At 40.3% G+C, this 18,750-nt stretch overlaps 1 protein-coding gene across 5 annotated transcripts in view; it reads right to left on the bottom strand.

Annotated features, from left to right (window-relative positions):
* The window catches only part of nlgn2b (neuroligin 2b), a 76,560-nt gene that overhangs the window by 15,036 nt on the left and 42,774 nt on the right, over positions 1–18,750 (bottom strand). For 3 of the 5 annotated variants that reach the window (XM_060908960.1, XM_060908962.1, XM_060908961.1), the window contains exons 2-3: positions 13,584–13,637; positions 381–530 (exon numbers count right to left, since the gene is read on the bottom strand). In XM_060908960.1, coding sequence (XP_060764943.1) covers positions 381–530; positions 13,584–13,637 — 204 coding nt within the window. Of the gene's footprint in view, positions 1–380; positions 533–4,954; positions 5,001–13,583; positions 13,638–16,916; positions 16,968–18,330; positions 18,349–18,750 lie in introns of all 5 variants that reach the window. The other 2 variants (XM_060908963.1, XM_060908964.1) reach the window with 2 other exon arrangements.

Below are 18,750 nucleotides of genomic sequence, written 5' to 3'. Positions count from 1 at the left end.
GGGGAGATTATTTAGTGACATCACAAAGTGAGCCTATGCATAGCCCCGCCCCTGAATCAGCTTTATACGGAGGTGCCGAGAAAGTCTCTGTTGAGCAAAATTATTCTTCCCTTCTTCTTAATACATCACTACTGGCCAATCACAGCAGAGGTGAAAGACAGACTCCACCCCTCACCATTATCAACCCAAGCCCCGCCCCCTTCCTGCTCTGTCAAAAGCCAGTATAACCCAGGGTTAATGCAGCATGGCTTCATGATAAATACACGGGAAAATATGGGATAACAATGTGCACGGGTCAGGAGGCATAAATAATACACCTGTGTGTTGTACAGTCTTGAGGTAATGACTCACGGCATGGCTGGTGATGATGTCACACTTACCCAAAACCCCCAATCTGTAGTTCAAGGTGACAACGATGACGTTGCCGTAGGCAGCGAGGACACTCGCGTCGAACATGCTTCCTGCTCCCTCCATAAAAGAACCGCCGTGGACGAACAACATGACCGGCTTCTTCCGCCGATCTCGGATATCTATGAACACGCACACACACCACCACCACAAGGTTAATCCTTTTTATAATTCCATTAAGTCGCTAATGATTACGATTCTTCTTTTTTTTATTAAAGAATGACATCATAAAAAGTTACAGCTTTACATCTGACTGCTACAAAATGCTGACATTGGAGACTCCTTCCATAAATGGACCAAACAACTTCACCATTTCAACGATTACAGGTTTTTCAATCCATTTATGTGGAGCATCCGCCGTACACGTCCCTGTGAATGAGCTCGTCTTAGAGAAACGATAAAGTATCAGACGAATGCACGAATATAAACCTGTGATTTTCAGCTGCATGACTGTCAGAGGTGCTGTTATATTCATAGAGAATTCATCAACACCTGATAACCAATCACACTTGAGAATGAAGAAAGCAACAAGGTTGAATTCCACTCAGCTGACACTTACTGTAAAGCATCATCTCTTTTTTTTTTTTTTTTTGGTTTGCTAAAATACTTTTTCAGACCCTGTGCTTTTACATTCACTTTAGACGAAAAAAAAAATACGTGACTGGAAGATGATGACACCAAAATGTGGGGTGAAAAAATAAGACAAATAAGACGCCAATATCTGAGAAAACACACAACCAGGGGTGTTATTTAGGGCTGCGCAAACAGTAATTTTTTCGTTGTTTACAATTTTCTTCATAAGTACATGGACATCTTGACACATCAGGGTGGTGTGTGTGTGTGTGCTTGAGAGACTTTTCTTGCTCAATTACAGTGATTTATTTTCAGGAATCTCCCTGTGTTTTTTCTCATGACACGTTTTCTGATTTACTGACTCTTTTTCAGAGCTTGATTTAGAGCACATGGAGTGACTTTAGATGGAACCGAGGCCTAAACGAGCCTCGAATGGAGTGATAACTTCTGCAAAGTATTGATTCTGAAATAGAAGACTGAAGTAGATCCCTACAGACTGCTCTAGGATCAGCTGGCCTGTCTCATTCTCACATGAGCTCTTACAGAAGATTGATAGCACACAGGTGCTCAGTCAGTAATGTCTGATGACCTCATCATTGCTCTATTAGTAATGCCTGTTTCTTTTCTCCTTATTAGTAATCTGTCTATTTTATCTTCACTCCATTAGTAAGGTCTGTCTTTTCTCCTCACTCTTTTCAGAACACCTGTCTCTTCCCTCGATTAGTAATGTCTGTCTCTTTAATAGTCACTCTGTTAGTAATCTGTGGGTGGTAGAAAAGGGCAACTGGACTTGCTTTGGACTAAGCAAGTCCAGTTGCCCTTTTCTACCACCCACAGTTTACTATGACCTGGATGATTGAGAATCTTCACAGATCTGTTAGTAATGTCTGTTTCTTATCTTCACTCCATTAGCAATGTCTGTCTTCCCTCTATTAGTAATGTCTGTCTTTTTTCTCCTCATTTTATTAGTAATGTCTGTCTAGTTATCTGTGGAAAAAAATGGCTGTCTAGCTACACTATTAGTAATGTGTGTCTCTTTTCTCCTCACTCTATTAGTAATATCTGTCTCACTATCTTCACTCTATTAGTAATGTCTGTCTCTTTTATCATCACTCTATAGGTGATATCTGTCACTTTAATTCCACTTTCTCTCTGAAACATTGGATTACTCAAATTTTTAGCATTTCTCCTTCTGTTTTGCATTGGTAAAGCACCTCTCTCTCTCTGCAGTGTGTGTGTGAGAGAAAGAGAGAGAGAGAGAGAGAGCATCAGACCCGGCCGGTTAGCCAACGCGTCTGCTCTGTGCAGGATCTGTGGATAATTCATACGAACAGTAGACCAACTGGAAACAAAACTAACAGCCACGGCATCTGTTTATCCAGACGAGAGAGAGAGAGAGAGGAGTCAGGGACAGGAGGGGGAAAACACAGAAAGAGAGAGAGAGAGAGAGCGCGAGTGTGACAAAACGAGGGACAGACGTGAAGAAAGAGAAACACAAAGAGGGAGAATGTGAGAGAGCAAGAAAAAGACAGATGGAGTGGGGGAGCAGGAGGACTACAAAAGACAGACATAAGAGACAGATAGAGGGGAGGAGAGCTAGAGAGAGCAAGACATGAGAATGAGACAGAAAACAAGAGACAGAGAGAATGGGAAAGGGGAAAGAAATGGAAAAAGAGTGAAAGAGAAACAGACATGAAAAGAAGGAGACAGAAAGAGTGAAAAAAGGAGAGATGAAGAGAGACAGACAAAAGAAGAGAGGGACAGGAAATGGCATTGAAAAGAGGAAAAGTTACACAAACCAAGGTCTTTTCATGGACACACATGCTCCCACACACACACACACAGCTGTGATTGCCCGGTCGCTATGGAAACTGCCTCTCTGCCTAATAGAGGCTCCATTCCACAGCACTGACTCACTCAGGCCTGTTGCCACGGAAACAAATTCTACGCACGTCTCTGCATGCCTGCCTGCATCAACACCTGAACACACACACTTATGCACATACAGGTCTAAAACCCTCTCTCTCTCATTCTGTCTATCTCTCTGTCTCTCTCGCCACTGAGTTCAATTGGCTGCTGATTTCCCAGAGGAATTATAAACATGTTCAATTATCCTGGTATTAGCATAGCATGTCCCTTCCAACACACACACACAGCTTTAATATCATGGCTCTTAATGTGTGTGGAATGTTCTCATGATCAGTTATATCGGCCATTTAAACCCATCTGCATACAAATGCTAACAACACAAACAGTGCTTACAACACTAACAACGTCTACGAGTTTATGAGCACTGCAATCACAAATTCTGTCATAATCCTCACATCTTGAGCATCTGCCATTTGCACGTCCTGATTCTGAAGAGTGAAAGCTGCTAGTTTTTTTAGATACACCAACTAACTACCAAGCTAGCCAGCCGTTTAGTGACATAGCTGTTTTACTTGCGTTTGGCTAATCCAGCTCCTCAGTGTCACACTTGAAAGCTAACTATATTGAAAATCTTATCACACTATGAGCTAATTATTAGTTTAGCTCAGAGATATAAATACCTTGATGCCACTTTAAATTGTCTGCGATGTGTTGAGCAAGTGAGTCTCAAAAATAACTTTTCATTATGTTCTTCTAAAAATGACGTCATACTATATGAAGTAGTCAGTAGATTTGAGGAGCTTCATTAAGTTTCAATGATGGAATAAAATCGGCTAAAAATCAAGTCAAATGTTATGAATACAATATTTAACAGTTATCCCACGAAATCGAGTCGTACATGAGCTGATAGGCGACGAGGCACGTAGCCTCGACGAGGAGCAATTTGTGAAAAATGCAATAATAATAATTCTTGAAAAATTAAAAAAAAAGATACGTTCTTACCATTATATACTTTTATTCCATAGCTTGTTGCTTTTTTGGGGGGGGGTTTGTTTTCGAGTAGAGTTTTTATTTCATCCTCGGTTGATTCAGCAACAGGCTCCGCCATTTTCTTTTGCTCTACTTAAGGTATATGAGCTGATAGCCTTGTAATAGAGTAGCCAATCAGAGCGCATGATTGCTCATATCCAGTGACTGTAGAGAGAATAAATTCCATTATTCATTCACTATGTAAAAATTCCACTTCTAGTAAGAGTCCAGCTGAAACTCTTACCCGAGTGTTTTGACATCATCAGCAGATCTGGCAAATTTAATGAGACTGTACGAATCAGTGTGAGCTCGCCTGCTAGCTGACGGACGACACAGTATATCGTATGGCTTCTTCGGGAAGTACAGTATTTCCGTTTTCAGAGCAAAAATAAACAAATTATTTGCCCATATTGTGTCTGAAATATCAGTTACTCCAGCTTAAATTCTTGTTCTATATAAACTGTTGTATAAAAGTGAGATCACACTCGCACTATATGTCGTTAATAGATGCTCCTGCTGATAGCTGTGCTGCAAATTCAGTGTAAAACTGCAGTATTGATTGTGTTAACACTGTAAAGTATAGTAATGTTTTTCCAACGCTGATTATACAACAACAACAACAACATCATGCTGGATCTCATGCTGCCATTGATGGGTTTCATAAAACGGTGTAAAATAGGGAATGGAGCATGGTTCGATGTGTCTATGGTTTAGTGAACACACTCCAACAGCAGCCTGTTCATCAGTGTTTAGCAAAATTAGGCAACTTTTTGTTTTTTATTTATGAACATGACTGTCATTCTATCGCTTTCTCTCCGTATCTCACTGTCGACTGCTGGATCTTTCTGGCTGCCTTTTTCTATGTCACTCTCACTTTTTGTCTCTCTGTCTGTCTGTCTGTCAGTCACTCTCATTTTCTGTCTGTGCTTATCTCTCTGTTTCTCTTTCTCTCTCTCTCCATCTCTAACTCTCCATCTTTTTCTCCCTCGCTCTCTCTTTCTATATTTTGCTCTCAGGCTGGATCTTGCTGTCTGCCTTTCTCTCTGTCGCTCTTACTTTGTTTCTCTCCCTCTGTCTGTCTCTCTCTCCATCTCTCTCTCTCAATCGCTCTCTCTCTCTCTCTCTAGTATCGGTCTCTTACTTTCTGTTGCTCTCTCCACCTGTCTGTCTCTCTCTCTCTCTCTCTCTCTCTCTCTCTGTGTCATTCTCACATCCTAAAACATACAGTATGACTGGATTCACCAGATGTGTCTCTATTAAAGCCTCACCAATCTCTCACACACACACACACACACTGAGCAGCCTGTTTTTTGTGTTGCCTGGAGACAAAATGGTACAAGAAAGATCAATAAAGGTACTAAATTAGCACCTGAGAAACACACACACACACACACACACACACACACACACACACACACACGTTTGTCTTACTATCCCTCTGAGGACCTTTCACTGACATTATTATGAACGCAGTTCATTAATGCTTTGCCTGGACCTATACTTTAACCTTTTTAACCTCTTTTATTTTTTTTTATTTTGCTAAAAACACAACATTTATTGATGATGACCAAATCACAACAACTACTTTGTTTAGAACTGAGTATAATCAAGTCCCCAACTTCATCTTTAGGAATCTAAAGGGTCCTTCAGGGGTTCTTTAAGGCTTATGGAACTCTTGAGAATGTTTTTTTTTTTTCTAAGAGTGTACTCATGAAAATTATAGAAAAGGTTCAAAGTAGAAGCCAGTTAGGAACCGAGCAATTCCAGCGTTATGGACGTGACACTTGAACTCAAAATGGCAACAAATGACCCAGTGCATGTTTTATTGTCTCCCAGTATTTAAACAGGTGTTGCATATTTTAAGGCTGTACCATTCTGGAGAAGTGATAGAACAAGAACAATTCCCATAGTACATCTAGGGCATGCCAGAAAATGCCAATAAAAGATGCGTTATGGATGTGACAGAAAAAGTATCACTTTTCTTGGGTGACTGTACATTTTTATCAAACTCTGTGAAATTGTAAACCTAATGTCGAAATGGAGATATCCATTTGATAGAGGGGTCCAAGGTGAATATTAAAAAATCTTTGTTTAAAATATTTTGTATTTCATGCAGAGTTTCGGAAGGAAAAGTCAGCGTTATGGATGTGACGAAATTCCGTTATGGATGTGACGCGTCTGAAATAGACATGGCATACGTTTAGAAAATCAGCAATTTAACCACCATAACCCTTTGAAAAACTCTCTAAATATCAGCTAAAACTATCAAAGTTCTTAAATAATATTTAGGATGGCTATTGTTTTGCTGTTTTGTGGATTTTAGCATACATTTCTGTGGCTTGTGGCAATAATATAGAATTGTACATGATCAAAGTTGATTTTAGCTTGGGGTTTACATTATAAGAAAGAAAGACCGACAGTGACATATTAGGTTGGTTACAAATTGGTTCAACTTATTCACATCTGTAAAATACAGGCCTAGGTGATATCTCTGGGAGTGGTTTTGATGTATTACATGTTGCTTTATTTTTGCATGGTGAGGTTGACATTTACATGGAATTGCCCAACCCAAGAACCCTATACGATCTAAATTTTCCTTTTTCAAAGTGTAGCTATGAACAGGAATGACACAGAGACCACATTTAAGAAGGTATGAAGCCTTAAGAGTCCAAAGAATCTTTGAGCAACCCTTTTATCTCAGAGCTCCTTTGTCAAGTTCCTTAGTTCCTCTGGACAGGAATCATTGAGAGGGTTCAAAGTAGAACCATTTAGGAACCCTTACCTATCTAAAGAACGTCTGAGGGATGATTTTTGGACAGGAATCTCTAAGAGGGGTCAAAGAAGAACCCATTTAGTAAGTTAAGAACTCTTAACTATCTAAAAACCCAAGAGGAACCCTAGACAAATCAGGAACTTGTTTAGGAACCTAGTCATGTTTTGGAAAGTTTCAGAACTCTGAATTTGTTCAAAATGTTCATGTCAATCCGGAACACCATCACAATCTCAAAACCGAACACCATCCATTATCTATAGTGCTTATCCATCAGGGTTGTAGAGGAAGCTGGAGCCAATCCCATCTGACTTCAAGTAGGAGGCAGGATTCACCCTGGGGAGGTCGCCAATCTATCACAGGGCTACACAGAGACCAACAACCATCACACTTACGGGCAATTTAGAGCAGCCAGTTGACCTCATCCGCATGTCCTTGGACTGAGGAAACCTGTGCAGGCATGAGGAGAACATGCAAACTCCACAAGGAAAGGCCCCACTCAGCCTTGAGATTTGAACCCGGAACCTTCTTGTTGCAAGGCGACAGTGATAAGCGCTCCACCACCCTGATGCTACTAAACACCATTTCAACTTTAAAAAAAAAAAATCACAACGCTGTGAGAGTGCTACATGTTGTTCAGCAGGACAGACGAAGGTCAGGATTTTATCGACCCTGACCCACAGGAATGTCTGCAGGTACACAAGCTTAGTAGAGAGATTAGCGTCTGATTACAGAGGATGGCAGAGAACGTGCCGAGAAAATTGAAAGCATAATTTCTCACATCTTTAACATCTTGCATAAACAATTTTAAATTTGCATATGATCAAATCTGACCGTAAAAAATCCAGCTTCGTATTTATCCGATCAAACTCACGGCTCAGCCTTTCAGTTTCAAATTTCAGTCTTTTTTTTTTTTTGACCTTGCAGCATGACATCTTGTGGATAGAATTCTTCTTTTTTTTAAAAGCAAAAAAGTGTTCATTTTGGGGTATATTAAAAATAGCTGCTCCGATTAGGAATGCTGTACATTTATCAAGTTAATTCACAATAAAGGTTTTTGTAATATAATGAGTTTTATGATACATTTTTGTGACATTAAACAAATATCAATTAGAAACTGTGATTGAAAGCTGATTTAATGTTAGAACAGAGATGACATGATACCACTTTTCTTTTCTGATACTGGTATTGATACTGAAACACTGAATAGTTGCCAATATCGATATCCACCCCATATTGTTTTCTTTCAAAACTACTAAGCTTTAAAAAGTATTTTTTTTAACTGCAGCACTTCATGGTTAAACGCACTCACAAAAATCACTTACATTGTAAATATTGTATATTAGGGCATAAATATTAGAAAATCAATCCAGTGTCTTTGTATGTAAATATTTCCAGGTCTGACATCAACACCAATACTGACACTAATACTCACACTGACACCGACATCAACATCGACACCATTACTGACACTAATACTCACACTGACACCAACATCGACACCAACACCGACACCAATACTGACACTAATACTCACACTGACACCAACACCGACACCAATACTGACACTAATACTCACACTGACATCAACATCGACACCAACACCGACACCAATACTGACACTAATACTCACATTGACACAGACACCAATACTGACACTAATACTCACACCGACACCAACACCGACACCAATACTGACACTAATACTCACACTGACATCAACATCGACACCAACACCGACACCAATACTGACACTAATACTCACACTGACACCGACACCAACACCGACACCAATACTGACACTAATACTCACACTGACACCAATACTGACACTAATACTCACACTGACACCACCATCAACATCGACACCAGCACCGACACTGAAACCAACACTGATACTGACACCAACATCGACACTGACATTCACACTGACACCGAAACCAACATCGACACTGACACCGACAGTAATACTCACACTTACACCAACACCTACATCGACACTCACACTGACACCGTTACTGACACTGATATTGGTGCTAACACCGGCACCAATACTGACACTGGCACAGATAATGACATTAATACTCATACTACAATGACACCCAGTGACACTGATACTGACACTGGCACCAATACTCACAGTGACACTGATACCAATACTGACACTGACACCGATACTCACGGTGACACCGACATGGACATCAATACTGAAACTGACACAAATACTCATACTGACATGTCCATAACATGTCCTTAATATTCACACATATACCAACACTGACAGTGACACCAACATCGATACTGACACAGATACTGACAGTGACACAGAGACTGACAGATACTGACACCAATACTGACAGTGACACTAATCCTGACAGTGACACTGACACTATTACTCATACTGACACCGACACTGACACAGATACTGACACCAATACTGATGATGACATCGATCCTGACAGTAACACTGACACTAATACTCACACTGACACCGACACAGATACTGACACCAATAATGACAATGACACCGATACTGACAGTGACGTTGGCACTAATACTCACACTGACACCGACACAGATACTGACACCAATACTGACAATGACACCGATACTGACAGTGACATTGACACTAATACTCACACTGACACCGACACAGATACTGATACCGACTGACACTGATATTGACAGTGACACACTAATACTCATACTGACACCAATACTGACAGTGACATTGACACTAATACTCACACTGACATCGACACAGATATTGACACAAATACTGACAGTGACACTGACACTCATACTGACACCGACACAGATACTGACACCAATACTGACAGTGACACTGATATTGACAGTGACACTGACACTAATACTCATACTGACACCAATACTGACAATGACACTGACACAGATACTGACACCAATACTGACACAGACATTGACAGTGACACACTAATACTGACACCAATACTGACAGTGACAATGACACCGATACTGACAGTGACATTGACACTAATACTCACACTGACATCGACACAGATACTGACACCAATACTGACAGTCACACTGACACTCATACTGACACCGACACTGACACAGATACTGACACCAATACTGACAGTGACACTGATACTGACACCAATACTGACACTGACAGTGACACACTAATACTGACACCAATACTGACAGTGACAATGACACCGATACTGACAGTGACATTGACACTAATACTCACACTGACATCGACACTGATACTGACACCAATACTGACAGTCACACTGACACTCATACTGACACCGACACTGACACAGATACTGACACCAATACTGACAGTGACACTGATACTGACACCAATACTGACAGTGACACTGACACTCATACTGACACTGACACAGATACTGGCACCAATACTGACACTAATACTCATACTGACACCAATACTGACAGTGACACTGATACTGACAGTCACACTGACACTCATACTGACACTGACACAGATACTGACACCAATACTGACAGTGACACTGATACTGACACCAATACTGACAGTGACACTGACACTCATACTGACACTGACACTGACACAGATACTGGCACCAATACTGACACTAATACTCATACTGACACCAATACTGACAGTGACACTGATACTGACACCAATACTGACAGTGACACTGACACTCATACTGACACCGACACTGACACAGATACTGACACCAATACTGACAGTGACACTGATATTGACAGTGACACTGACACTAATACTCATACTGACACCAATACTGACAATGACACTGATACTGACACCAGTACTGACAGTGACACTGATATTGACAGTGACACTGACACTAATACTCATACTGACACCAATACTTACAGTGACACTGACACAGATACTGACACCAATACTGACAGTGACACTGATACTGACACCAATACTGACAGTGACACTGACACTCATACTGACACCGACACAGATACTGACACCAATACTGACAGTGACACTGATATTGACAGTGACACTGACACTAATACTCATACTGACACCAATACTGACAGTGACACTGATACTGATGCCAATACTGACAGTGACACTGATATTGACAGTAACACTGACACTAATACTCATACTGACACCAATACTGACAGTGACACTGATACTGACAGTCACCGAGGATGAGACTCACACTGAGACCGACATTGACACCAATACTGACACTGACACCGATCCTGATCCCAACACAGACACCGACACAGATATTGATACTAGACAGTGGTTGCTCAGTCGATAAGACCCTGGACTACTGGTCCTGAGTTCAAATTCCAGCTCTGCCAAGCTGCCACTGTTGGGCCCTTCAGCGTGGCCTTTAACCCACAACTGCTCAGGTGTGTTTGTCTTACCTTACTGTGCAAAGTGCTTCATTAGGAAAGGAGAATAAGTCTGGTGCGCTCTGGTGCGGGCCTCGCGGCCCATCTGCGTTTCTGTGCATCCTAATGAAGCAGTCATCATCGCTCAGGTGTATAAATGAAATACGTGTAAGTCACTGTGAATCTCCAACTGCCTTTACATTTCATATCACATTAGTGCCATCTTTAATGACATTTGTATATGTTCAATTTGATTTGACCTTTTTTAAAATCTTTTTTTAGATATTAATGTATAGAAGTGGTACTGATCTGATACCCAGGAAATGGTGGATCAGATATTGGAGAAAGACAGAGAAAAAAGAATGAATCCGATCCTGGGAGAAATGAAAAATATTGGAATTGGATTAGATTTTTTTTAACTATAAATATTTACATATAAAGAGATATGATTTGTCAGAAAGAGAGTAAGAATGGTTTTTTAATGATACTTATGTTTTATATTTTATGATGCTAGTATTTATGATTGATGAGTGATTTTTAAGTGCTTTAGTTAAAAAAAACTGAAAGCTTAATAGTTTATCGTAAAGGAATAAAATATCAGATGGGTATTGGTACCAGCTGATACTCAAAGTTTCAGGACTGATATCAGTCTCAGAAAAGGAAAAGCAGGATTGTGCCAAATCTAACAAAGTATCATTAATTAATTTTATTTGTTCTTATTTTTTATTTATTTAAATACAATATACCTAGCAGGTTTTTACTAGTCCTATAGATTATGATATGTATGTGTATCGTAGAAATATCATAAAGTATTATACATATGGGCCACTTTTTTCAAGGAATAAAAACGTATTCTATTCCCTTCTAGCGGGTTTATTGATGGCATGCAATATTGTTATCATATCGCTTATCCTCCATGTATTAAGCCGCTCTCCCCAATGGAGAATGAGCGTGCAATATTGTTATAATATTGCACGTTGTCAAGACAACACGATGTCACACATCGGAGCTCATGTGAAGATCCAATGACAAAACTCTTCTGCTACGCATGCGCACTATCATTTCTTTGTCAGCCGGGAAAAAGAGAAGATCCAGTGCTAGGTTTAAGCACTAAATAAATAAAGTGAAAACTGAAACTAAAGACGCGCTGAACACCTGAAAAGCTACCAAAACTTCATTATATATTCTTCATGCATATTTACAAGAGAAAAACATAGCAATAGACATCGAAAAACTGGAAAAGAGACACGTTGGAGATGTAAAACTTCCACGTTAGTGAGTGACCATGACAGTTTGTGAACAAACATGGCCGCCAAGTTTGCTTCATTAAAAGCATAAGATTTAAAGAGACAGACACGTTGAACACCCGGAAGGCTACCAAAACTTCACTGGATGTTCACGCATATTTACAAGAGAAAAACATACCAATGGACATCGAAAAACTGGAAAAGAGAGCAATATCGGGAGATCAAGTTCTCCTTGGAGGTGAGAAAAAGTGACGGAGACTTTTACAAGAGGACTTCACTCGTGGACTTCACTCAGCAAAGCCCTTTTGTTTTGAACAACTGCAATAGAACAATTAACTACAACCAAAAGTAACTGAATTTGAACTGTAACCTGGATATCACTTGTATACAAGTCGGGTCGTTGTTCAGGCTTTTTGGACTTGTACCATTTTTATTGTTAGAACTTTGACTTTGTACAGTACTTTGGATTGACAGAACACTGAATTACATTCAATCAGAATCAGCATTCAATATTGGTAAGTTACCGCCCTGTTCTTAACTTTTTGTAAAATCTATAATTGTTCCATCGAATGTGTATAATATTAATAATAATAATAATATTGACTGGCTTTTTTCGTGGTCTATCAGATATATTCCATTCAGCTACTCATCTTCGACTTGTTCAATATCATGCTAGCTGAATGGAATATATCTGATAGACCACGAAAAAAGCCAGCTGATATTATTAAGTATTGTAATTTGATATTTTGGTCGTCTCGCCCAGACTTATTTGTGAGTATTTGAGATGTGAATCAGGAGAGTGAGAGATAAATATGATGTAACAATAACTTCTCAAACTTATTTCTTTGAGGGTTACCTCATTTACTTTGGGAGTTAATATTTGGTGATGTGGAGTGAGGAATGAATGATTTTTAAATTTTTTTTAATTTTATTTCATCATGAACATCCATACATTGCATTTTCTAATATGTTTTTCTGCCTTCATTTTTGCTTCATATTCACACTGCAGTCGAGCTACACTCCCTCATTCTCTGTCTCTCCTCTTCATCTGTCTTTCCATCGTTCCGAGACAATTGGATTAGCCAGATGTGTCTCTATTTAAACCTCAGCAATTACAGAGCTCAGCAATGTGTGTGTGTGTCTCAGATATACAGTGTAAAATCTCAGCTCAGGCTGTGATAATCAAGAGAACAGATGCATTTACACCCCCCAAAAAAGAGTGTGTGTGTGTGTGTGTGTGTGTGTGTGTGTGTGTGTGTGTGTGTGTGTGTGTGTGTGTGAAAAAATTGACCAAAAAAGACATGCAGGAAAAATACCTTCGTCCCTCGGTCTGTTCGTCGCTGACTCGTCAGGTTTTTTAGTGAGTGGACCTGAGACAAAAAAAAAAAAAAAAGAAAGGAAAAAAACCACACACACACAGGGGGAAGAAGAGAAAAGAGAAAATTCAAAAAGAGTCTCACTGAGTCTCATTAAAAAAACAAGAAAAAACAGACAAGAAAAACAAGAAACGACAAAAATTTGTTTTTTAAAAGACAAAAAGACGCAAACAATGAAAGAAAAATCAGACACACTAATATTGCAGCATCCCTCATGTCTCTCAGTCCTCTGTATCTCCTTGTTACACACACACACACACACACACACACGCACACAGGTAAATCTACCTGTAACTCTTTGTATTCAGAGTTAAAACTGAGTGCAACTAAACACAGATGGAACAGATCACACACCAAAGAAACAAAAGCACACACACAGACACTATAAAAGTGCTGTACCACTGGACACTACATATGGCAAAGTACTTCCAATTTTTAACCCAAATCCAGGACCATCCACAACCGTATCCCTGTGCCTGCGTCCCATCACATAACCATACCTGTGAAAGTAGTTTGCGACTTATTTTACACTAAAACATGCTAAGCCACCTTCACACCTTCTGAACACAAGACCCAGTTTGTTTTAAAAGCAGCAACAGCCCTAATGAAACCAAGGGTGCCAATACTTTTTTCAAAAAATCTTCATGAAAATAGATAGAATGACATTTGCCCACCAGTCAGCAATCCCCATCATACAACAGCTACCAACCGGGGAAGCTGATGGCAAACACATGCTTCCTTCAAGACACATGAAACCAATCAACCACACCTTTTCAAACTGCTGCATCACAGGGCAGTAGGCTTGGGTGGTACAACCGGATTACAGTACACAGGGGTATTTAGAAATCCCAATGGTATGATTTTAATTACAGTCAAAAATAGACACTCCTCTTTCGATTAAACTGGGACGGAGACGCTCCAACCCTGATTCCAAAAAAGTTGGGACGCTGTGTAAAAAATAAATAAAAACAGAATGCAATGATTTGCAAAACTTTTTTTGACCTATATTCAACTGAATAAATATTTAAAAAAATTAATGTTCAAACTGATAAACAATTGTTTTTTGTAAATATACTGTACATTAATTCTCAATTTTGTGCCTGCAACATGTTCTAAAAAAGCTGGGACAGGGGTGTCTTTACCACTGTGCTACATCACCTTTTCTTTTAACAACACTCAGTAAGCGTTTGGGAACTGAGGACACTAGTTGCTTAAGTTCTGAAAATGAAATTCCCTCTCATTCTTGCTTGAGATATACAACTTTATTTGTTCAACAGTCCGGGGTCTCCGTTGTCATATTTTGCACTTCATAATGCACCAGACATTTTCAGTGGGAGGCAGGCAGGCCAGTTTAGCGCCTGCACTCTTTTACTACGAAGCCACACTGTTGTAACACATGCAAGAATGTGGCTCGTCATTGTCTTGCTGGAATAAGCAGGGAAGTCCCTGAAAAAGACATCACCTGGATAGCAGCATATGTTGCTCCAAAACCTGGATGTACCTTTCAGCGTTAAAGTGCATATCCTGGACCAATTTCGTTTTTTTTATATGAAAGTACAGTGGGGCAAAAAAGTATTTAGTCAGCCACCAATTGTGCAAGTTCTCCCACTTAAAAAGATGAGAGAGGCCTGTAATTTTCATCATAGGTACACTTCAACTATGGGAGACAGAATGGGGGGAAGAATCCAGGAAATCACATTGTAGGATTTTTAATTAATTAATTGGTAAATTCCTCGGTAAAATAAGTATTTGGTCACCTACAAACAAGCAAGATTTCTGGCTCTCACAGACCCGTAACTTCTTCTTTAAGAGGCTCCTCTGTCCTCCACTCGTTACCTGTATTAATGACACCTGTTTGAACTCGTTATCAGTATAAAAGACACCTGTCCACAACCTCAAACAGTCACACTCCAAACTCCACTATGGCCAAGACCAAAGAGCTGTCAAAGGACACCAGAAACAAAATTGTAGACCTGCACCAGGCTGGGAAGATTGAATCTGCAATAGGTAAGCAGCTTGGTGTGAAGAAATCAACTGTGGGAGCAATTATTAGAAAATGGAAGACATACAAGACCACTGATAATCTCCCTCGATCTGGGGCTCCACGCAAGATCTCACCCCGTGGGGTCACAAGAACGGTGAGCAAAAATCCCAGAACCACACGGGGGGACCGAGTGAATGACCTGCAGAGAGCTGGGACCAAAGTAAGAAAGGCTACCATCAGTAACACACTACGCCGCCAGGGACTCAAATCCTGCAGTGCCAGACGTGTCCCCCTGCTTAAGCCAGTACCTGTCCAGGCCCGTCTGAAGTTTGCTAGAGAGCATTTGGATGATCCAGAAGAGGATTGGGAGAATGTCATATGGTCAGATGAAACCAAAATAGAACTTTTTGGTAAAAACTCAACTTGCCGTGTTTGGAGGAGAAAGAATGCTGAGTTGCATCCAAAGAACACCATACGTACCTACTGTGAAGCATGGGGGTGGAAACATCATGCTTTGGGGCTGTTTTTCTGCAAAGGGACCAGGACGACTGATCCGTGTAAAGGAAAGAATGAATGGGGCCATGTATCGTGAGATTTTGAGTGAAAATCTCCTTCCATCAGCAAGGGCATTGAAGATGAAACGTGGCTGGGTCTTTCAGCATGACAATGATCCCAAACACACCGCCTGGGCAACGAAGGAGTATTTCAAGGTCCTGGAGTGGCCTAGCCAGTCTCCAGATCTCAACCCCATAGAAAATCTTTGGAGGGAGTTGAAAGTCCGTGTTGCCCAGCGACAGCCCCAAAACATCACTGCTCTAGAGGAGATCTGCATGGAGGAATGGGCCAAAATACCAGCAACAGTGTGTGAAAACCTTGTGAAGACTTACAGAAAACGTTTGACCTCTGTCATTGCCAACAAAGGGTATATAACAAAGTATTGAGATGAACTTTTGTTATTGACCAAATACTTATTTTCCACCATAATTTGCAAATAAATTCTTTAAAAATCAGACAATGTGATTTTCTGGATTTTTTTTCCTCATTCTGTCTCTCATAGTTGAAGTGTACCTATGATGAAAATTACAGGCCTCTCTCATCTTTTTAAGTGGGAGAACTTGCACAATTGGTGACTGACTAAATACTTTTTTGCCCCAGTGTATGTTCCTTTACACACTCATCCAGAAGGGTAATTTTGCACAAGGCCATCTGTCTACAGCAGAAAAAAATAAAATAACAAAACGCGTCTGGAAAAATCCAGAGGGAGTCTAGAGCCAGATTCGTGATGTTACCTGCGGAAGCGCCAGCAGGCTGCAAGAGCTTGCACGGTTTCAGTGCACAGCCTGAGTAGACCAAGTTTAGCAGCTAGCGATTTTGCACTGAAATATGGAATTGTCACCTGAGCGCAATGTTACTTCACCTTTGGATGAAGAATATAATGAGATGTCAGAATTGGGGCTTCATCTGTTTGGATTTGATGATGATTCAAGTAATGAAGACAACAGAGACAACACCGGGGATGTAAATAATACGGTCGTTTTCTGATAAACAAACCAGCGCTGATGTAGGATTCAGAGAGAGGCGTCCCGCACGTGATGTCACAAAAATCAATGTTGGCCAGGATATCCAAATGCGAAGTGTTTTCAGAGGCGGACCAATTCGCCTCAAACGGCTTGATTTCAACTGAATTTTTCTGGTATTGCGCAAGGTAAAAAAATTGCAAAAATGCAAAATGTGACCGATATTTGACCAAAGTTTAATATAAAATAGGAGAATTACATTGATCTTGCTCTTGAATTTACCCGTGATATGCACTTTAATGGAGTCTTCCCAGATTTGCAATTTACCTATACCATGGGCACCAACACATGCCCATACCATCACAGATGCTGGCTTTTATACTCTGTGCCTGTAACAATCTGGATGGACACAATGCCCATAATTTCTGAAAATAATGTGAAATGTGGACTCATCAGACTTCAGCACATGTTTCCATTTTGCATCAGTTTATCTCAGATAAACTCAGGCCCAGAGAATTTGGTGGTGTTTCTGGATAATGTTGATGTATGGTTTTCATTTTGCATGGTAGATGCAATGATGAACTGTGCTTACCAACAGCAATTTTCCAAAGTGTTTCTGAGCCCATGCAGTAATATCCTTTATACAATCCCTGAATTCTTTGCAAGTGTACATTGAGAAATGTTGTTCTTAAACTGTTGGACTATTTGCCCACGCAGTTTTTCACAGTGTTGAACCTTGCACCATTCTTGCTTGTGAACAACTGAGCCTTTCCAATTACCAATTAACCTGTTTACCTGTAGAATTTTCCAAACAGGTGTTTTTTGAGCATTCCACAACTTTCCCAGTCTTTCGCTCCCAACTTTTTTGGAATGTGTTTCAGGCATCAAATTAAGAATGAGGGTATATTTCCAACAAACCAGAAAGTTTATCAGTTTGAACATTAAATACCTTGTCTTTGTATTGTATTCAATTTAATATAGGTTGGAAATAATTCGCAAAATCATTGCATCCTGTTTTTATTTATGTTTTCCACAGTGTCCCAACTTTTTTGGAATCGGGGTTGTATATTGAAGTGATGTAGTGCACAGCACGTACCACCAGAGGTCAGTCTACTGGTGGGGGTAGGGGGGCTCACACTGTGTGCTCTTCGACAACGAGGAAGTGGAGTGGTGTTCTGAAATAAACGAAAGGTGATCTTTTTAACTCAACAACGAGTTGTCGCTGCATTTCCTGAGCAATCAACTTCCACACTGGTGACCCCATTTACTCTTGAATGATTCCAGAGTTTACAGTGCATGACAGCTAACGCTAACAACTTTTTTTTAAAACATAAACAAATAATGTCAGGATAATATGAAGGAATCTCTCATCTCATCTCATTATCTGTAGCCGCTTTATCCTGTTCTACAGGGTCGCAGGCGAGCTGGAGCCTATCCCAGCTGACTATGGGCGAAAGGCGGGGTTCACCCTGGACAAGTCGCCAGGTCATCACAGGGCTGACACACAGACACAGACAACCATTCACACTCACATTCACACCTACGCTCAATTTAGAGTCACCAGTTAACCTAACCTGCATGTCTTTGGACTGTGGGGGAAACCGGA

This window comes from Neoarius graeffei, chromosome 25, assembly GCF_027579695.1.
Source record: "Neoarius graeffei isolate fNeoGra1 chromosome 25, fNeoGra1.pri, whole genome shotgun sequence".
NCBI classification, from domain to species: Eukaryota; Metazoa; Chordata; class Actinopteri; order Siluriformes; family Ariidae; genus Neoarius; species Neoarius graeffei.
This window is presented reverse-complemented; position numbering and strand designations above follow the sequence as displayed.